At 45.0% G+C, this 22,614-nt stretch overlaps 1 protein-coding gene across 3 annotated transcripts in view; it reads right to left on the reverse strand.

The window, feature by feature from the left end:
* Positions 1-22,614, reverse strand: part of Eif2ak4 (eukaryotic translation initiation factor 2 alpha kinase 4) — a 93,285-nt gene that overhangs the window by 58,803 nt on the left and 11,868 nt on the right. For all 3 annotated transcript variants that reach the window (XR_005285351.1, XM_038329358.2, XM_038329360.1), the window contains exons 2-8: positions 21,977-22,089; positions 16,974-17,076; positions 13,516-13,668; positions 11,313-11,393; positions 8,648-8,796; positions 3,711-3,826; positions 149-306 (exon numbers count right to left, since the gene is read on the reverse strand). Coding sequence is in view for 2 of the 3 variants with exons in the window: in XM_038329358.2 (XP_038185286.1) it covers positions 149-306; positions 3,711-3,826; positions 8,648-8,796; positions 11,313-11,393; positions 13,516-13,668; positions 16,974-17,076; positions 21,977-22,089 (873 nt within the window). In the remaining variant the exon portion in view is untranslated. The remainder of the gene's footprint in view (positions 1-148; positions 307-3,710; positions 3,827-8,647; positions 8,797-11,312; positions 11,394-13,515; positions 13,669-16,973; positions 17,077-21,976; positions 22,090-22,614) is intronic.

A 22,614-nucleotide genomic window follows, 5' to 3' on the forward strand; every position in this document is an offset into this window, starting at 1 on the left:
GGTCTGGTGAAGATGAGGGTTTCCCATGGTCCTCACACTCCGTGGACCATCGGTGGGAGCCAATGGAACACAGGCTTTTTGCTTCATCATTCACAGTTTGGCCAGCCATGAGAATTACAGGTGGGTGCCATCATGCGGGGTCACCTACTTGCTTTTTGCACTTCTCGACCTTCTCTCTTTCTTGACTGGTAAGGAATGGGCCCATCTTCTTCTGCCACTGAAGGACCCACTCGTACAACAAGACAAAGCTGCCCGTGGCTGTCTCCAAAGCATTGTACACCACCTTCCCCAGCTGTTCATCACTGCCTGCAGAAACACAGGAAAGGTCATCCCATCCACTTCCGTTTTCTGTAAATGTGTGTGTGCATACGCGTGCATGTGCATGTAGTGTACTTTAACTCTAATAATGGGTACCGCATGCTAATTATGAAAAGTATCATTTACTACAACACATGTCTGTTTGTAACCAATAATTACCAATATAACCCAAGCCTTCAAATACTCATTATAGAAAGTTCAGAATCAATGATGGGCTCTTAGGATCAGGATAGATAAAGAGACTAGCATCTTACTGGACCTACAGTCCTGCTTTCCTCAGCAGCTCCCCTTTGCTGGCCATGCCTGCTCTGTCCATTAACATTCACTAATCATTCCACTAACAGATTAGTGTGCACAGTGGAAACAGCTTTAGTCTAATCTGGAAATAAATCATAATCAGTGGCACAAACCCTGATGATGATCAGCTAAGCGAAACTGCCCAGTGCTTTGGAGGGTAAGAGCCAGAATGACGGCTAAGGCTAGAAAGTGGTGCACGTAGTTAGCTACAGGCACACAGCTTCTTCTTGGGGACCGGAACTGCCGTAACATCAAACACTGTTGCACAGAATCTCTGGTGCCATTAAAGAGTATAACAGAAAGAGAAGAAAACTTAACTTTTGTTTTACTCTTATTTTCCTTTCCTCTGTTCTTCTTTATTCTTTTTCTTCTGATGTTACCTCATCATAGCACATGTAGCACCCAGGCTAGACAGTCCTTGGTTGTAGGGAATGCTTTGTGTCCACTTGTCAACAAATAAAGATACAGTAGCCCACCGCAGCATCAAAGATCAAACCGACTGGGGTAGCTCAGTGGTAGAGCGCCTGCTGAGCATGTGCTAGGCATGGGAGTCAATCCCCAGAATAAAAAAACAAGTAGTCCTTTGAGCATCACAAAGTGACCCCAGGCTCCCAACTCCTCTAGCTGAGAACCACCAATAATAGAGTGATCTATCTCTGTGTGTGCGTGTATATGGTGTGTGTGTGTGTGTGTGTGTGTGTGTGTGTGTGTGTGTGAGAGAGAGAGAGAGAGAGAGAGAGAGGATATGAGAATGTGTGTGCCTGGCTGATCCGCATGCTGTTATTGAGGCAGGGTCTCTCACTGGCCTGGAACTCACCCAGTGACTGGTGGCCAGTGAGCCCCAAGAATCTGCTTGCAAGTGCACACCATCATGCTTAGCTTTCTTTTATTATCTGAGATGTGGGTTCTGGGTTTGAAGTCAGGTGTTCTTGCAAGCTCTTTACGGACTGGCTATCTCCTCAGCCTAACCCTTTCCTTTTAGTACAAAAAGACTACTTTTCATAATGTTACTTCACTTTCTGAAAGAAGAAAAATCATTTAAAAGCCGCTGGTAATTATGTTTTCCATTTGAAAAATCAGAAGCAGAAAGAACCAGCATCTAGAAGACAGTTTTAGCAAAAGTACTTTGGAGAATTATGGCTGAATTAGCTCACCTAGACCCTGCATCTAACATGGCAGTTTTTACTTCAGGGAAATGCTGGCAATTCAGAGATTTTAATTACAACAATCTAATTATTTTTTAGTCATAATGACTCCTAAAAGTCTTAGCCTATGAGGGAAAAACCCAGATGTTTGGAAACCTGTCAACTAAAGGAAGCAGCTTTAGGAATGAACTGAGCAGCTCACTGGAGTCGGCGACACTAAGAGTTTATGGGATGGAGGATGACACGATTCACATGAAGTCTCGGCAATGCACTGTCATATACATGGATTCATAAACAAATCATTTATTTATTGTATATGTATGCACACACACTTATGTGTGTGTATGGGGACAACTTCTGGGAGACACTTCTTTCCTTCTACCGTGTGGTTTCCGGCTACCAACCTCAGTTGCCAGGTGAGTGCCATCCACTAAACCACCTCACTGGCACTGCAGGAACAGCTAGACATTTTATAACTGCTGGGATTTTACATTATAATTTCACGTAGCCACCCTCCTATCACCTCTCTCCTGGTGGAGACAAGCCAAGGACTCTTGTTACAAAAACACAACAAAGCTGAAGGAGAGGTGTTGGCAGGACGCTGACTGAAGCTGTCACATGCCAGCGATGATCGCTGGAACAGACAGTTGTCAGCACCTTTCCCACAGCCGTAGGCCATTCTCTAGCTCCGACAACTTGAACTGAAAAACAAACACTAATCGGTTGCTTTTCAAAATAAAAATATTAATTAGTTGATGGTTTAAAAAACTTCAAACAAAATTAGGGACTATTGACAAAGCCAGACCGACTGTGAGAAAACAGTTTACTCTTGATAGTTAAAATGTGTCTCCTCCTGAAGTCACCGAAGGGGACACCAATAGGCGCCAGTGAGGCTAAGAGCCAAGGACGTGGCCTTCTTCATTTCCCAGGTTATTAAGGCAGGGAAGTTCATGCTGGTGGTTCACAAACGTGACGTTTCTGAGTCAAGGACAGTCTCAAGTCCCAGGCCAACTGCTTCCTCGGTGGTCTTGACCCTGCCGAGTGGCTGTTTTGAGTACATCAGCCCTGTGCCTGCAGAGTCCTATCTGTCTAGGTAGCTATCACAGTAGCCAGGTTGAGTGGCCACGGACTCTTCAGGGATTGGTTTCACCCCCTCCATCGTTAGCTGTTCTCTGGCTTACCCAGACCACCTTAAAATGGAGAAAAAGATGCCGCAAGCTGATTCTTGGCATACTGTCCATTAATTCCGGCAAGAGTATTTATAGGACTGAATATAAAAGTTAATTGTTAAATTCAGCACATGAAGGCAAGCCCTAGCAGCTTGTCTATATGGCTAAGAAAGTCAATATAGAAAACTGGATTAAAAAAAAATTAAAATCCTGACTTGTAGAGAAAGGTTCATTCCAAGTAGCCACCAGAGGCAACTGCTAAATAAGATGTAGAGAAAATAAGATGTTTTTTTCTGCCCAGACACAATGTGCCATGTAGGAAAATGCCACGCAGACAGACAATAACTTGAGATGAGGGGACCTGGAGGCCAGGAATGTGACTCAGTGGTCGAGCACTGGCTCAGCATGCACGAGGATCTTGGTTCAACCCCCAGCACCATAAAGGGAAGAAACAGTGACCTGGTTATTAAAGATCACAAGAATCGGGGCTCATTTTGTGTACATACATTTTATCAGTACCAGATGAACATGATACAACATTTAGGACTATCTGTCCACTACATATTTTCAAGAGCATGGTTTTATTTCCATGTCACATTAGAGGAGCTGAGTAGCTTCTCATCCCAGGAATGAGGAACGGGAGACGGATTGTAGCTTCCTGCTAGGGAGGGGTTCCTTCTTGGGCTATGCTGGATTAGATGCCAGTCTCCAGTCTGTTTCATCACATCAGGATTAACTTTTGCCACTAAACAAACTTAATGAACTTGGCTTGTTTACTCACCAACACACTTCCCTTTATGCACCATGAGCTGATCAGGGCTACCCACACTGAAATACAGGATTTCACACGAGCCCGGGGAGGCTTCACCACTACAGACAGAATACTGACGTTCTCGCCTTAAAAATAAATTTGGACAATGTTTTTTTTTTTTTTTTTCCTTGAACTTACAATTCACATAGGAAACTCTTGCCCCTCCATTCCTCCTAATTATTAGGCCATTCAGTGCAGTCTCTGTCTACCGGGGATAGAGTTGAAGGCTCCGGTGGGAAACTATCTACTGCCCACCTCCCACTGTTCCCTTTCACACAGGAATGGCATGAACTCCATGCAAGGTGAAGTTAAAATTCAGATCTTGACCCGGCAAGATGGCTCATGGGTAAAGATGCTTATCTCAAAAGCCTAACGGCCTGAGTTTGATCCCAAGAATGGGAGGGAGAAAACCAACTCTACGAAGCTGACCACCATACAAACACACAGCACACACACACCCAAACATACCATACATGAAAAAATAATAAAATCAGCTAAGTTCTTGTGCCCCTAGTCACCTGGGGCTGGTGGCTACCGTGCTGACAGCAGAGACACAGAACATTTCATCATCATAAGATGTTCAGTTGGCTGTACAGTTTACATTCGTCCCTCAAACATCCCCAGTGTTTTATTCCCAGGTAGAGCTGCATTTGGAGAACACTCAGAGGAGGCCTCGGAGTCCTCACAGTTCCAGTCTGGGCTTCCTTTCTTCTCTTTCTATCTTTGACAGACAGTCTCTGTCATTCCCCTCCATGACTGTCCCCAAATGCTACCTCTCTGTTTTTGTTTCTTTTTCTGCTATCCCTTCCCTCCCTTCCTCTCCTTCCTCTACCAGGGATGGGGAGCACAAGCTGGGAACCTAGAATGCAATAGTAATTAACAAGTTGGGGGACAGGGCTCCAGAGAAGCAGTGAGGGAGACACACTCAGATCTACGAAGATGTCTCTTAGGCTAAACACAACCCATGGCATTTACTTTTGCTGAAAACAAGGAGCACAGAGGGAAATCCATGACCCCTAGGGTTCCATCCATAAAGAAAGCTGGCACTGACAGCAGTCAACACTGAGGACAGACTGTAGACAGCGCCTCAGTTCTATTCCCTACAGTCCTGTCTGAGGTCTTGGTCTAGTGCATCCTTCCCCAGAATGTTCAGTCTATTCCTCTCAATCCCACACTGCCCTATCAAGCTGCACTCTTCACACATATCTCGGCTTTCATATTCAAACGGCTGTCCCTGCTGTGGTCACTCCAGCCTCCATACCACTCACTCCTCACTGCAGCCACAGTAAACCTCCTTAATGGTAGAATACTTGCCTAGTATGGTTTCATGCCCAGCACTGCAACAAATAAGTGAACACATGAATAAACACATACATAAAATAGTGTTAAGAGGATAATAAGGGCTAAAGGAAAAATGGAGATGATTTTAAAAGTCAAAGTGTTAATAATATAGTAAGTGTGGCATGTGCCAGCCAGGAGAAGCTGACATTGAGAACAACGACAGAGGCTGGACAGTACATCACCAATGAACAGAATTTAAAATAAGGAAGAAAGAGGCAAAAGCCAGGGAGCATTGCCTACTGTTTACTTGGGATGCACGAAAAAATGGGCTAGAAGAGCCATTCAGGAGCCACTCTGCTCCCAAGATAGCGGCTTTTGAACTCCCGCAGACAGCACCTCCATGAGGCCAGAGGTCTCTGCAGACAGTGACCTGGTCTAGAGTCTGTTCTGATTACAGATGCCTCGAAGTTTGGGGAAACATACTTAGGTTAGTAGCTTTGCTATGGAGCTGAGGCAGTATTGAGCCTAAGAAGATGAAGGTAGTTTCAAACAAAATAACCAAATACTAACAATTGGGTCTCACAAAGCTTAATACAATTCAATTTTAGGGGCTAAATCAGGAATGTAAGTTCTTAATAACTGAAAAAAAATGAGGGCCAGTAAGATGTCTCAGTGGGTAAAGACATTTGCCACCACGCCTGACAACTTGAGTTCAATCTGAGAATCTACAAAGTAGAAAGAGTGAACTGACTCTCACAGGTTGTCCTTTAACCTCTATATGCAAGCACATGTGGGGTGCAGGCACACACACAAAGCCAGAGCCAGTGAGATGGCTCACAAGCCTGATGACCTGAGCTCAATCTCCAGAACACACAGACAGGTGGAAGGAAAGTTTACCCCACAAACTCTAAAATTTTTCTTTAATGTTTAAAATGAAAAACTAAAAGTGAAAAAAATTAAATAGAGTTCAAGTGGCAAGAAAATAAGTGGCTGCAGAAGAGCTGCTTTGGAGGGGGCTCAGGTCCCTAAGAGGATGTGTAGAGTTGGAGGGGGAAGAGAAGGAAGAGATGGGCATGATCTGAGGGTGAGAAAGGATAGCTGCCAGCAGTGCTTAATTGAAAATAAGAATACACCTTTTATATGCTATAGTTGCACATAGGATTAAACCAAAAAAGGGGGCCTGTGAACTGAAGTGTGGCTTGAGAACAGGGGTTGAGGACTGACCTTGACACCAGGCACCAGTTAAGTGCTAATGGAAGGGCCAGAAGTTCTTCTTGCTAGAGATAAGAATGATGACTTCAGCAAGCTGGAACTTTCCTAAAGCCCCAGAGGGAAGGGAGACCTTTATCCAAATGTCTGACCTTGGTCTTTCTCTTTTTCCATTACAACAGTACCATTCTGATTTCTCTATATTTATTAACTGAACTCTTGCCCTCAATGGCCTGAGGCTCTGGATCTGAATTGTAGGCATTTCATCCTTGGGGTCAGTTGTGTATGGTAAATCTCCAACTTTCCTGTTCTTGGTGTGATTAGAAGGACACACTAGGATTCCTGGTTCTGAGGTGGTAGGGATTTTTTTTTCCAAAGAATTATTTTGTTTAGAGAGGCTACCACTGTAATGGTCTGTCCTGTCTCTTTAAGAAACAAGCCCTGCCCACTCCCTCTCCCATCCACTGAGGCAAGCAGATCTTCCTTCAGCTTCTAGCCTGAGTTCCTTCCTCTCCAGAAGCAGTTTCTGCCCCTCTTCCTTCTTCCCACTTCTCCCCTTCCCCCCTCTGTTTCTCTTTCTCTGCCTCTCTGTTCTTCTCCCTTTCCTCCCTTTCTCTTTCCCCTCCATAACCCACTAAATAAATACCCACTTTCTCTGCATGGTGTGCCTAATAGGTCTCTGTCTCTCACCCACCGGGTGGCCCCCTGCCTGGGACTGGCTGCATTTGTGGCCTGCCGTGGTCTCGAGACCCACTGCCCACTGGTATCACTCGGAGACCTGCAGCATTTTATTTTCACCATAACATTGGTGCCGTGACTCCAACAGGACAGACCATTACAACCACTGTACACAGTTTCATTCTCCACCAAAGCCCACACAAAATTTCCCAAGGGAAAGGCACTGATATTGAGAATCATTAAAAAATGAAAGTAAAAAGGTGCTGGAGAAGTGTGGTTTGCAGTGTTGAAAGGCTGGAACTTTGCCAAGCAGCAATGGCCACCATGCAGTCCATGCCAAGTGGCAATGTGTCAAGTACCAGTGTCAGCACTGCACTGCTGTCCAAGACATGCCACCAACAAGGCCAAGAATGTGCCTGTTACTGTTTGGAACTGAAATGCACTAAAAGGCCCACGTGTTAAAAGTGTCCCCATGCTACAAGGCATTAGTAGTGTCTCTAAGGCAGGGCCGAGTGGGACCTCAGCCCTTCTGTTCTTACACTATGGTTGGGAGGTGAGCAGGTTTGCTGTACAGCTCACTCCACTCTGATGTGCTGACTCACTGAGACCTAAATGAAATGGGGCATGGGACTGGTAAAGGACAGAACTGACACCTGAAAAGTGGTCCTCCAACTTCCACATGTGCCCCACGGCACACACACACAACACAAATACAGCCCTACACACATTCACAATAATGATAAATAAAACTTTAATCAAAAGTGAGCTGAAGAACCTATAATAACCTCTCTGCTCATGGCTTCTGCATTCAAATTCCTTTCTGGCTTCCAGGGGGCTACAGCACATGGTCAGAGAAGATCTTTAAGTAGGAAAGGACATGGAGAAAGTAGTGTTCTTCCTGTGACTTCTAGTGACAGAGAATCCAGGATGCCACCTCATAGGGTGGGCTCCCTCCTTTTGGAATGAGTATTCTATACTGTGCCCACTTTGGAAAATCCTACACATTTTGTCTGTGTTTGTATCTAATTACAGCTGATCACATAGCTCAGTTGATGGAGTATTTGCCCAACTTGCACAAGGCCCTGGGCTCAACCCCCAAGATCCAGTAAACCAGGCATGCTCTAATCTCAGCATTTAGAAGACAGAGGTACTAGGACTGAAGTTCAAGGTCATCCTTGGCTACATAGCAAGTCTGAATGAGGTTAGCCCAGGTAATATGAGAACCTGTCTCCCCCCATCCACCACCACAAAAAAATTACACAGCATGAAATATGAAATTTGAGTGGATAGTGATGATTCAGACAGATATCTTTAAATCATTAAAAGTCAAATAAAATAGTTCTGAAGGTGAGATTGTGAAGTGTACAGGCTGTTCTAAGGGGTGTGGGTTGTGCAACCGGCTCTATTAGGTACTCAGAGTCAAGCAGGAGGTTGAAGCAAGAGGCTCACAAACTTTAGGTCAACCTGGGCTAACAGTAAGATTTGCTTCAAAATAAAATGAAAAAGGGTTGGGGGTGAGGCTTGGTGGTAGAGCACTTAGCCACAAAAACAAATACATGAAGTTACTTAGAAAGTGTTAAATAAGAACTTGGTTTCATGTAGCTAGCTAACAGATTGCGATAAAAGTGCTAACCACCGTATTAATATTTCTATCTGAACACTGTGGCCATGTTCACTACAGGTCATTTTTCTCCTTCCACATCTTTCAGCCCCTCACACGAGAAGTTGAAGGGACTTACCTAGATCTCCCTGAAGAGTTTGCCCGAGGTTTACCATTTCCTACAAAGTCGGGAGAGCCTCCGTGGAGAACGGCAGCTGCTCTGTGTCCTGCTGGGTCCCTCTTAGAGGCATGCTCCTGGTTTGGCAAACTAGTAATTTCCAAACGTTCCTAGAAAAGGGAGAGGAAGATCCGCATCAGCTGTCTGTGCAAGCTGATGACAAACACGGCATGGAGTCACCCGGTTGGTCCAGAAGAAACATTTTTTTAATATTTATTTATTATGTATACAATATTGTCTGTGTATGCTTGCAGGCCAGAAGAGGGCACCAGATCCCTTTACAGATGGTTGTGAGCCACCATGTGGTTGCTGGGATTTGAACTCAGGACCTTTAGAAGAGCAGCAATGCTTTTAACCTCTGAGCCATCTCTCCAGCCCCCGGAAGAAACATTTTATTTGATCGGGATGCTTTAGTTTCATTTCTGTCGCTGTGCTAAGAAGCACCTGAGAGGAAAAAGGGTTATTTGCCTCACAATACTGGGTCTGTTTACCACTGTGGGGGAGTCACTGTGGCAGACCCACCTAGCCAGTAGCAGAGAGAAATGGACGTAAGCATGCCTCATATTTAGCTAGCTTCCTTTACTCTTATACTGAGGAACCTGCCTGACTCTATTTTAAAGGCAGAAGCTATTATGCTATATTTAGAAAAATAAGTTTCTGTTTACTGTGAGAGTTGAGTTGCTCTGTTTCCTGGAACCTGACCTTCCCCAACCCATGACCTTGATTTGTTTTTGAGAGTACTCCGACCCTCCCTGACCCTCTCTGACCCGCCCTGACCCCTCCTAACCACACACATGGTGGGTGACCACATGATGTTCTTTTTTTAAAGTTTCTTTGTATTTAGTTTTTGCCCCATCGCCTCCCTTCTGTGAAACTATCAGTGATTTTACTCCTTAAAAAAGGCTCAAGGGGTGGATTTGGAGCTGCTCTCTTTATCCTGACTTAGGAGGCAGTCTCTGGCCAGCTCTTGAGTGCATCCCAATAAAAAAAAAATTAAGCTTGCTTCAAATTTGGCTCAAATTGTGGTAGTGGTCTTATTCTCACCATTGGGATTAACAACACAGACCAGAGCCCCAAACCAGGGAATTATCTTGGACAATCCAGACAACCTCCCACAGGCCCAACCTAATATAAACAATGGTGACTTTCTTTCCAGTGGTTCTGGATTGTCAGGCTGATAATTAGAGCTTACTGTCACAGTTTACAGTGTAACAGTTAGAGTCAACTTTAAAAAGGTAATATGCACCAGGGAGACGGCTGTAAAAGCAAGGGCAAGGACCTGGATGTGGTGGTTTATGGCACTAGGGAGGCAGAAACAGGAGATTCCTGGAGGCTTACTGGCCAGCCAGTCTAGACAAACTAAGTTCAGACTCTGTCTCAAAAAATAAGGTGAAGAGGACCAGAGAGATGGCTTAGAGGTTAAGAGCACTGGCTACTCTTCCAGAGAATCCAGGTTAGATTCTCAGCACCCACATGGCAATTCACAACTGTCTGTAACTCTAATCCCAGGGGATCTGATGCCCTTTTCTGGCTTCCTCAGGAACTGTACACTTGTGGGACATGGATCCCAGTCATCTTCATATGTGCTCTCTCTGTGTGTGTGTGTGTGTGTGTGTGTGTGTGTGTGTGTATCCAATAGAGTGCACCACCCCAAGCTGACTCTGGATCACAAAGTGAAGTCCAGGTCACAGTTTTAAGAGAATAAGATTTTTATATGTGAAACAGCTCAGACTCTGCATGGAAAGTTCGGGAGACAGAGCTAGAGGAGAGGATCAGAGATGGGAGGGTCAGGAAAAGAAGAATGGCTGCTGAGGGGTAGCCCAGAGGATTCAAGGTGGGAGAGGTGGAGGCAACAGAAAACCACATCTGGATGCGGCATTACCCAGGGGTGGCCACACTACAGCCCTTTGTTCTTTTAACATAGAAAAGACAGTCACAGAAGGGTGCTGTCTGTAAAGTCACAGCAGGCAGTGGAAAAATAAAAGCTTTAATAAGGTCCCTGCTGCATGGGACCCTTCCAGCAAAATATCTGAAGGACAGTGAGGAGGGCCCCTATCACGTCAGCTGCTTGTCCTTTTTAAATTTGCTGCTATAATCATTCTTTCTATCACTAAATTAAGCTTCAGGCAGGTGTGTAAAGTTCCCATTCACTCTTTATAAGAACAAACTGTTTTGTTTGTTTGTTTAAAAAAATTCTATTCCAGGCTAATTAACAAAATCCCAATTTCCTCTCTTTGGACTCATTTGATAAATTACTGTAATTATGTAAACCAAAGTTATTTACAGACAATACACAACACTGAATTTTGTCACCTATGTGGGAAATCTAAAAATACACAGTAAGCAGAGCTCAGTGCTTATGAACAAGCTCTCAGAGGTGGGGCGGCAGGGCAGAAGAACTGTACTCAGTGAGTGCAGGGCTAGCCTATGAAATATTATGAATTCCAAGTCAGCCTAGGATACATAGTAAGACGCTGCCCCAAGCCCCTCTATCACAAATAAGAAAACAAAACAAACAACCAAAACATAATCAATGAGAAAGTATTTTAAATTTTAGCACGAGAGGGAAAAGTGTCTTCATTGGAAATACAGACATTTTACAGGAGGGGCACAGCATGGACAGCACCTGCTTAGCCATCTCCTTCCTTTTCTTCTCCTCTTTGATCTCCTCTTTCCTTCTCTGAATTTCGTGGAGGATTTCCCGTTGCTGAAATAAATCAGACCAGGTCAGACACCAATCTCTGAAATGCACCCAACAAGTAAACTCAGGAATCACTTTTGAATTTCCATGACCCACAATCCTTGTTTCCTGAGCTCCACACAATGAGCTTGGTGGAGCCACATCTCGTCTGTGCTGCCAGCAGTCCTGGGAAGCAGGCTTCGCTGCGGAGATCGTAAGTCTGTATTCTTTTCTACTTCTCTAGCCTTGCCTTCTGCCTGTGTATAGGGACAGGGTATGGGGCTGCCCTTTGCCATGAGCCTGGACAGGCACGGTAGAAGTTGGACATCCTCAGAGCCTGGGTCTGGGGTGGTGAAGGCTCAGGCATCATGTCTATCCCCTGTGGCCTTAATCTGCCTTCTCCATCATCCCTTTAAGTATTAAAACTAGTATTTTGAACGTCATCAATTTTTCTTAGTTCTCACAACTCTAAATTACATCAAAACTATGAAGGAAATCATCAGAAATATTAATAGCAATAATAGAAAATGTGGGAACATAATCTATACTTACAGGTAGCTACGGCAGTACACCAAGAGACTGTTAGTTAAACATCCACTGACTTCTAACAATGAGCAAATATGCACTCTAAATGGTGACTAGACACACTTTAGTGGAAGCTAAGCAATCGTGGATGAAATCCATCTCAACAGACTATGAGGCATGGAGAAGCTCTGTCAAACATTAGAGCGTTCTGTAGATGCAACACAGAGAGTCTTACCATAGCATAGGCTAGAGAAAACGAGCAGAAACAAGAACCAGGCACAAGCACGTAGAGGCAGAACAGGGCACCTTGGGAAGAGGAAGGGTGCCAGAGAATAGAGAAAGCTTTGGAGGGACGAGAGAGAGTAGCAGGGGTGCTAAATATGACCAAAGTGTGTTATGTACATGCATAAAAATATCGCAGTGAAACATACGGCCAGTTCAAGAGGGAGGAAATTCAAGTCTCACAAGTACTGTAGTAAAGCATACTACAGCAACAGATAAAAATAAACCTGGGACTAGATAGAAAGTCTAGTATGCAGAAGATAGCAGTTCTTCCTAAATAAATATGCAAATTTCCTCTAATTTCAATCAAAATCTCATGGGGCATGTGTTTTGCTGAATCTGAAGAAACAATTCCATAGTTCAGGTATGCGGCACACAACTGTGATAGCCACACTGCTCCACAGTGAGACCCGGCATGTGACTGTGATAGCCACACCGCTCCACACTGAGACCCGGCATGTGACGGTGATAGCCACACTGCTCCACACTGAGACCCTGCCTCAGGAAAAAGAAAAGAGGTAAGAGAGGGAGAAGAGAGGAAACTGGAAAATAAGAAGTCAAGAAAATGGCTGAAAAACTATGGAAGATGAAGGGTCAGGGAAGGGTAGGTTGGCCTGTCAAATATTAAAAGCATTCAAAACAGAAAACTTCAGAGTGAAATACAAAACTTGAGAGTATGTGAAGACTTAAGAAAAAAAAAACAGATGAACTTAATTTACCAATAGACTCTAGCATAGGCCAGCAATTAAAACACTCCAAAGGAATCCTACAGATAACTGAATGAGGAACTGTTGTTTACTGTGTTAGGGAAATGCCTCTTTTTATAATCTGCATCCACCTAAACTCTCACTAAGCTGATCAATTGGCTAAACAGAAAACAATTTAAATTAAAATCAAGAAGGAAGTCAAGAGAACAAACCATTTTCAACTTCAAGGATTTTCAGAGGCAGGAAAGGGTTCTTCTCAGGACAGACTCAAGGAAGAATAGGGATGTCAGTTCAAGTTCTGGCTCTTCTACTCACTGGGCATTAGGCATATCTCTCAGTCAAGAGGAAAACAGCATCCAGATCCAGTGGACTCCTGTACAGCTTGGCAGACTTAGAGACATGGGACACACAACGACCCCCTACCTCTTCGTCCCCGCTCTTCCTTAAAAGCCCAGAGAGGGCTCTAAGGGCAGGATGGCTAGGGAGGGGAATGTTTCTCAGTGAACTTGTAGGGATTTCTCTCATACAAATGCACATCTCTTCAATCAGATGCTGAGCAAAGCTCACAGACACATTCATAGGCAGACACAGTGCAGGCCTCCAAGCTTGGGCCATCACCAACAGCCACTTCTTACCTCCTGCTCCTCCTTCCGCCTGGCCTCTAGCAACCTCTGCTGTTTCTCCTGAGCCTGCCTTTCCAGCATTTCTTCATGGAAAGACTTTGGAGGGGGCTTGTTATGCTCACTGAGAAAGGACTGCACATGGTGTGCCAGTTCAAATATCATCACCTACACATGTAAACAGAAAACAACCACAGTCGGTTAGATGATGGTCAGGGGCGGGGCCTGGAGAGAAGCTGCCACCCAGCAACACCATGAGCAGGCAATCAGACTCGCACTTGCCATGCCAGCATTCACTCTGGGACATGTTTGGAATAAGGTGTGTGGCACAATCACAGCAGGAAAAGCTTTGAAAGGGTTCACCGAGTCTGTGATCAAGGTGAATTGCTTGAGAAATAAAAAGCTTCTCTCCTTGTGTGTGTGTATGGGGGGGCTTAGACCTACCCAAATTTACCGTCATTTCCCTAACATCTAAACATGTATATAAATAAAGCTGAAAAGTGTCTAAGCCTGCAGGAAGGGAATGGCTGTTCTCCTAAGCAGAAAGCCTGGCGACATGACAGCTGGGCAGAGTGCCATGAGTGCCAGCGCTACCACTTGTTCATGTGGCACAGCGGGCACAGCGATCAGAGCCCAAAAGCAAGTTCACAAAGCCTGTACTTCCTCCCTCCGGCAATGAACCAGCAGGAGGCTGATCAACACCTTAAGAGTCAGCCAGACAGAGTCAGGAAGGAAAGGCCACCTCAAACATCCATGGGGCGGGGTGGGCTGTGGGTTCCAAGACCACACTGGCTGGCACCCAGCTCAGGGTACAGCGCTCAAGCTGTCCCTGTCAATGAGGAATGCTGCACTGAGGTTCTTCCCCACTGTTGTCAGAGAACATTTAAAATGTCTCACTTCTTCCTGCTTCTTCCCCACTGTTGTCAGAGAGCATTTAAAATGTCTCACTTCTTCCTGCTTCTTCCAAGGGGCCTGAGTCTCTTAGGAAGCCTGGCATTCCACCTCCCAGGGAGGGGGAGTTGATTTAGTTTTTGTTATACCAGAAGTTGTGGAGCTTACTGAATACATCTTTGTCTAGGGTTGAGAAATGCCAGTCTAGGGGCTGGAGAGATGGCTCAGCGGTTAAGATCACTGGCGGTTATTCAAGAGGACCTGGGTTCAGTTCCCAGCAACCACATGGCAGCTTACAACTGCCTGTAACTCTACCCAGGGGATCTGACACCCTCACAAATTACCAATGTACATAAAGTAAAAATAAATAAATAATTAAAAAAAGAAAGAGAAATGCCAGTCTAGAGACTAAGACGCAAGTGCTAAGGAAAAGGCTAAGAAAATCTGGGGAAAGCAGGCAATTCCTACCACTTGGAGAGACCAGTTCTAACCCAGAAAGGGGCAGGGCCACAGCTGTCAAAGGTTTTGCTTTCACTGACTTACCTTACTAGTGTTTTTCTGATGAGTGGCACCTGACAGTTTGTAGGCCTGAATGAAAACAACCACATTCCAACGTGGCTCTTACTCTAGACCTCTCTTCTGCGCGTGCGGCATGGTTCAGGACTTGCCTCAGGCTGCTCAGGGGCTTCTCCTGCCCTCCTCCATAACTTCCCAGAGCAGGAGTGTCTCTACTCTGCCATCGTCCTTACAGTGTACTTTGTGCTCTTCAACAGTGAGGCCAAATGGTTTGCTCACTGTGGCTTCCCCAGCACCAGCACCAGCCAGACCCAGCACAAGACAGACAGGCAGTAAACACCTGCTGACTCATGGAATGCATGAGTTTGACTTTTACTAATTAAATAAGCGGAGTCTCTGCTATATTTTGGATTATTTTCCAGGACTGACAAAGATCTACTAATACATAGCCAGGTGTGGCAGTGCACACCTTAACTAATCCCAGCACTTGGGAGGCAAAGGCAGGCAGATCTCTGTGAGTTTGAAGCCAGCCTGGTCTCTATAGTGAGTTCCAGCACAGCCAGGGATACATAGTGAGACCCTGTCTCAAAAAACCAACCAACCAACCAACCAACCAACCAACCACCACAACAACAAAACCTTGCTAATACAGATTTAAAATCCTTCAGAGGAGTGTTGAGCATGTTGGCACACACATCTAATCCAGGCCAATCAGAACTATACATACAGTGAGACCCTGCCACCTTATCCCCCACAAACCATCACTCCAAGGCAAATGGGAATGCTCCTGAGCATTGTTTTTGGTGCCACCAAGAACGAAATGATTCATCTGAACAGCAGGTTATAAGGTAATACCCTACCTCGATGAATTCCTAAGCTTGTGCTAACACTTAATTACATTACATTTTACTTGAAAATGAAAACAAACTTTCGAAATTGAATTTTCAGCTGCTAGGACTTCAGACCTAAGGAAGAAACTTTAGACAAGCAAGATGGATCTGCATGGCACGATCCCACACTTTATGCCCCTCAAAGCTCACCCCGTGAAGATGTCTCAGGTGCAGTTTTTCAGTTTATGGGGAAGACTCCAGCAGCATACTGTCCACCCCTTAAACATGCTGGGCAACCATGATCTTCATCCACTGCTGTCGTCTGTTTTCGGCACTTTCCAAACTGAAATTGTTTCCAAACTCTCCTAGCCCTGGCAACCACATTCTGCTTTCTCTGTGTGACTCTGATTTCAGAGTATCTGATACAGTCCTACAATGTCTGCCTGACAACAGTTTATCTCCATATCACAGTGTCCTTAAGGTTGTACCACGCTGTAGTGAATGCCAGAATTCCCTCCCGTGTAAGGCTGAACAGCACTGCCTTGCACTCTGACCTCCTAGATCAGCTACCTGTGGGATGACAGCCGTGATGCCGGATGTAGCGCCGAGCTGCAGCTCCCTGGCTGGGGCCTGACCACCAAAGGAAACAACTGGCACTCTCTGGAAACCATGCTACTAAGCCATGCCACTCAGTAGGGTAAGTATAGAAAGCACATCTTTCACTTATGACGGGTTTAGCATTGCAGCTTGAAGAACATACGTAGGAATGTTTACAGCAACTTCATTATAGCTAAAAACGGGAAAACTCAGGTGTATTTCATCTTATAAATAAAGCAACACCTGGATGGAATACCACCCAACAATAAAAATCTAACAACTGCTGCTACATCTAACCACTCGGGGAACTGTTTAGAGACCTGTGCTGCGGGAAAATGCCAGTCTCAAAAGCCTGCACACTGTATGACCCATCTCCAAAATGAGATTATAGAAACGGAGGGCAGACTAGTGGGTCTCAAGATCACAGGAGAGAGAGGGAGTGGAACTGAGAAGAGGCCAAGAAGGGCATTGTGTGGGATCTTTGTGGAGATGGAATCAGCCTGTACCCTGACTGCATTACTGCTGGATGGTGGTTACAATCCTGTACTTAGAGTTCTAAATGTTTTCCTGGGGCAGACCGGGTAGAGGTGAGTGGGTCTTTCTGTATTATTTCCATAGCTCCAGTTTAGCAAGCCTTACCTCCCCACATTGCTTTTTGGCCAGTTCTTCCAGGTGCGATTTTAACAAATTAACACTTTCATTTGACAGACCTTTAGCATTCTTTAACTCTATTTCAGGAACTCTGGAAAACAAACAACACAGAAAGGAGTTACTGGAGAAGGAAGCCTGAGGGTTCCCACCAAGCCTAAGCACCTAAGGACTCCATGCACAGTACCTCAGGACCCGCCATGTACCTGCAATCTCAAGGGCCTTCAACTACAGCCCAACAGCTCCAGCTGACATATGCTATACCATATGGAGAAGGGGACAGTCCCAGGCAGGCAAAGCCCCACCTTTCCACGACTAGGCTTGACTCCCAACTCAGATGGTATCAGCTTAATGAACTCATTACAATTACTGCCTCTGATGCTCTGTATAAAAATCTTTTCTGCTCCTTGTCTGGTTGGTGGTTGACAATGGGCTCCTCTGTATGGTAATTCTTGGCCTTGATTAGACCCACAGTCAGTCTAGAGCTCTGCACATCCTTGGGCTCCAGCAAGAAACACAAGAATGCCAGTGAGTGTAGCCTTCGTGGTCCATCTAGGATTCTCACGACGGGCTGTCCCTCACTCTACTTATAAACAAGGAAGGGATGCTGCTGAGTGTGTGTGTGTCCCGAACACCAGTCAGGTGCATCACACAAACCCAGGCTATTCCAACGAGGCTTGGTCTGCTCACTGTTTCATTGCTCAGAGCTCATCTAAGAAAATACTTTAAACTAAAGGAAATCACACAGTCAGCCTCAGGGTTTCCGTTTAGTCCTAACCAGAAAATATCCATTAATAGCTCTCTGGGGTTAAACAGAATTTACGTAGTTTTCTCAGTGAGAAAATGAATCATCACTTCCTGTCAGGCATTTCTAAGCGGCTCCTGGCATTTTACCTTGGTGAAGCCTTCTTAAGCATTTTTTACCTGCCTGTGCTTTCTCTCAGAGCTTCACTCCTACCCCTGGGACAGGACGCTGTGGCCATCATCTGCCTGGACAGATGGGATCTGGGAGAGCTAGTTCATATTCAAAAAGGCTTAGTGATGCCAAACTGTACTGAGTCCACACAGCCCATCACACCCAGGGTTCCCTCTCATGGAGGCACCAAGGACTACCATGCATAAACCGACGTTTTCCTATGTCACAGTATTTAAAAAGGGCCAGAATTGTCCCCAGAATTAAGCCTCACAGAACTGTTTCTCTGTGATCTTTGAGCAGGTGCACATGTACAGGTGAATGCGCACATGTGTGCTTGTGCATGCAGAGGACAGAGGTCAACATTAGGCATGGCCCCTAGGAGCAGAGTCTGTCACTGGGACGCGGGGCTAGCTAGACCAGCTGGATCACCAGCACTGGGAGGCCACGCACACCATCATGGTCCGCTTTCTACAAGCCTGCTGGGATCAAACTCAGGTCCCTGTGCTCACACGGCAACCACTTTACTGATTTAGCTCCCTGGCACTTACATAATTAAAAAATATTTATCTATATTTATTTTATGTGTATGGTGGGTTGTTTTTCCAGCATGTATATCTGTGTACCACAGTACCCATGAAAGCTAGGACAGGGTATCAGTTGGGGTTCTTATTACCGTGACGAAACACCAAGATCAAAAAGCAAGTTCGGAAGGAAAGGGTTTATTTGGCTTACACTTCAGCATCACCGAAAGAAATCAGGACAGGAACTCAAACAGGGCAGGAACCTAAAGGCAGGAACTGACGCAGAGGCCACGGAGGGGGGCTTGCTCCACATGGCTGCTCAGCCTGCTTTCTTATAGAACCCAGGACCACCAGCACAGGGGTTGCCCCACCCACCATGGGCTGGGTCCTTCCTTATTGATCACTAATTAAGAAAATGCCTTACAGCTGGGTCTCATGGAGGCCTTTCCTCAACTGAGGCTCCTTCCTCTCTGATGACTCTAACTTGTGTCAAGTTAACACAAACCCAGCTAGTACAGATCCCTTAGAATGAGATTTATAGACAGTAGTGAGTTATCTTGTGGGTGCTGGGACTTCAACTTCGGTCCTCTGGAAGAGCAGCCAGTGTGCTTATCACTGAGCCCTTTCTCCAGCCTCTCCTGCCTTACATAATTTTTTGGCCAGGTGTGGTAGTGCACACCTTTAGTCCTAGCACTTGGAAAACAGAGTTGGGAAGATCTCTGTGAATTTTAGGCCAGTGTGGTCAGCATATTATGTTCTAGGCCAGCCAGTAACACAATAAAACCTTGTCTCAAAAAAAATCTACATAGCAATATTAACAAAATAGTCATGTACTATTCTATGAGATGACGCTCTTGTACACTGTAAAGATTTGTCACTTGGATTGGTTTAATAAAACTGGATTGGCCAGTAGCCAGGCAGGAAGAATAGGTTGGGCAACCAGACTAGGAGAATTCTGGGAAGAGGAAAGGCAGCGACACAGTTGCTGGTCAGATGCAGAGGAAGCAAGATGAGAATGCCTTACTGAGAAAAGATACTAAGTCACGTGGCTAAACATAGATAAGAACTATGGGTTAAGTTGTAAGACCTAGTTAGTAATAAGCCTGAACAATAGGCCAAACAGCTTATAATTATGATAAGCCTCTGTGTGCTTACTTGGGACTGAGTGGGCTGAAGGACCAGGTGAGACAGAAACTTCTGTTTACATCCTATACTAATTAAACTTTAATCTCTATGTCCTTGACATGTTAGGAATAATTTTGGTGGTTTATATGATTTTTTTTAACATTCTAAGCTCTAAGCATTTCTATGTTGTTTTAAAAGTCATCCCATCCTTGTATCGAATGGATATATAACTATCTGAATAGTTCTTTGGAGCTAGGAGCTTTTCAAGCAGGGTAGTTTTAGTTTCCTGGGAAACATTTGTCAATAATTGAAGATATTTTGGTTTTCACAAGCCAGGAATGGGTTGTTCGACAGACAAGTCAGGATTACAACTCAACTTCCCACCATGCAAAGGATCGTTCAACTAATAAAGATTTACTTAAACACATCAGTAGCTCCCAGGCAAGAAACTGTGTTCTCGTGTTCTTTTGTGGCCTCGAACTTATGGTCTTCCAGACTCAGCCTTTCAAACACTGGGATCTTAGGCATGAGCCTCCTGCCTGGAGCTAGTCTATTTACTTTAAAAAATTACGCTATAATTAACATTTTAGTACTCACGTATCTGGGCTTTTCATGTTGACTTTTCAAGAACAAACATTTGCTTGAGTCTATGGTACAATAAAGAATATGTTACCAGCGATCTTTGGCCGCAGCTTCTGGCTCAGAGGCCCCATTACCCTTGGAATTCCCTGAGTGACACAGCTCAAGGGAGCATCTTACATTCTTTGTCACAGACCCTTTTCAACCAGACCAGAGTTTATGAGGTGAGGTCAGCTCTTGTTGGATGCCTGCAGTGTCAGGATGGAGGTGGTTACAGACAGCTCAAGCCATGACTATGGGACTGGAGGTATTCCAACCATACCCCAAACCTCTATGAGAAGAGTGCTGTTGGAGACTGAGCGCCAATGACTTAATCACTGCTTAGTCATGCCTGTAGAGCAAAAAAACCTCTCCCACTCCTAGGAACAGCAGCAGGGTACAAGGATACAGTGAGCTGCTGAGCACATGGATGTGCTGAGGACGGTGGCCTGGAGAGGACACGCAGGTCATGCCCTTCCCCATGCTCTGTCCTGTGTAGCTGCTTAAATGAGATCTTTTATAACAAACCAGAAAATCAGTTTTCTTGAATTCTGTGAGTCAATCTAGCAAATTATCAAATCTGAAGGGTTTGTGGGAATCCCTAATTTACAACCAGTCAGGAGCATGGGTGCTTGTACTTGACATTTAAGCAAGAACTGTCTTGAGAAAGTAAGCCCTTGACCTAAGCAGTCTGTACTAACATAGCGTCAGTACCAGGTACAACACACCATGAAACACAAAAAAACAAGCTGGGCAGTGGTGGCACACGCCTTTAATCCCAGCACTTGGGAGGCAGAGACAGGTGGATTTTTGTGAGTTAAAAAAGACCAGCCTGGTCTACAGAGCGAGTTCCAGGACAGGCTCCAAGGCTACAGAGAAACCCTGTCTCAAAAAACCAAAAAAAAAAAAAAAAAAAAAAAAAGAAAGAAAAGAAAAGAAAAAGAAACACAAAAACCCCAGAAAGCCACTGTCTTAGTTTTATTTCATAAACTTACTTTTCTTAGGAATTAGCCTATTACATGTCTACTATGCATGCTCTCTCAACACTGTTGGAAGCACACAAGTTATTGACCACATCTTAAAATCATAGCCTCCACTCATGTGCCACCCACTGTGGAAGGTAGCTTCTGCCTTTCAATTGCCACTCTCCTCAAGACCCCTCACATGTCACGCATGGTAAGTTAGAACTGCTTGTCACCATCCCAGACAACGCAGGGGATCTGGGGAACTTTATGGAAGAGCCCAGTGCGATATCACCTGCCTGGGTGTTTACAGCTATGTGAAGTTTTTGGCTGCCTCTAGCACTGGAGAATACTCCTGGCATGAGTGGGGAGGAGCTGGGATAGTCAAGGTCTATAGGACAGTCCTGGAACACAGGGCAGCCCTGGACCAGCTGGTCAGGCTCACGCTGCTCCACTGAGAGAAACAGAGGCTCCAACCATCCCTTCCTTTACTCTAGGCAGGAAAAGGCCAGGCAGGCCGCAAGCCCCATCACTTCCAATAGCTATGGAAGAGGCACTTGAAATGCTCGCCACACCTTTATCCTATGCATCTAGATCTTCCTTCTTTCTAGATGACAAAGAATTAAATAAGCATTAGAATGGCAAAAGCAATAAGGTAGCCAATGAGTAAATACTAGTATCTGTAAGGAGCAGACTTAAGACAGCTCTTGGAAGGATGTCTAGGGCTGATGTAGTATTGAGATACAGATGACGGGAAATGAAATTTTACATGGAAGATAGAAGAAGGAAAAAGAAAAATTCCCTTAACTTTAATGTTTCTATGTTATCAAAGCTACTTATAAAAGTACTCACACATCTGGGTATGTTGGGGGGCATTTCACCCTCAAGTCCACCTTCACGTACACTTCTTCGCCAGTTAGGCCCTGAGGGTACAGAACTAAATTGATTTCAGGAGGCTCTTTTACCTAAAAGAGAAAAAGAACGCATCTCTCTGTGACTTTTCCCCCTGGTGAGTCAGTACTTTTAAATTTTATTATTTCGTGTGTATGCGTGTTTTGCCTACATATGTCTGTGCTGGGTGCCCGAGGAGGCTGGAAGATCCCCGGCACTGGAGTTCTAGCTGGCTGGGAGCTGCTATGTGGACAAACTCAGGACCTCTGCAGGAACAGGTGGTGCTACCCTGGTACTTGCTTTGTAGACTAGGCTGGCCTTGAACTCAGAGACATCCCCCTGTCTTTACCTCCCGAGTTCTAAGATTAAAGGTGTGTGCCACCACTGCCAGGCTTGAACTAACCGATCTTAACAGGGAAGATAGCAATCGCCTTAGCTGAAAAGTTCTACTCCCAAGTTATGTAAGTAATGATTGTTACACAGGTGTTGGGTCAGATTTCCAAAAGCACAGTTTGAAAACAAAACTCATGTTAGAAGAAATGTATTTCCCCTTTCAGAGGTACCAAAGGATTGAATGAAAAAAGAAAAAAACCAACCGA

The sequence above is a fragment of the Arvicola amphibius genome, chromosome 5, assembly GCF_903992535.2.
Source record: "Arvicola amphibius chromosome 5, mArvAmp1.2, whole genome shotgun sequence".
Taxonomy (NCBI): Eukaryota; Metazoa; Chordata; class Mammalia; order Rodentia; family Cricetidae; genus Arvicola; species Arvicola amphibius.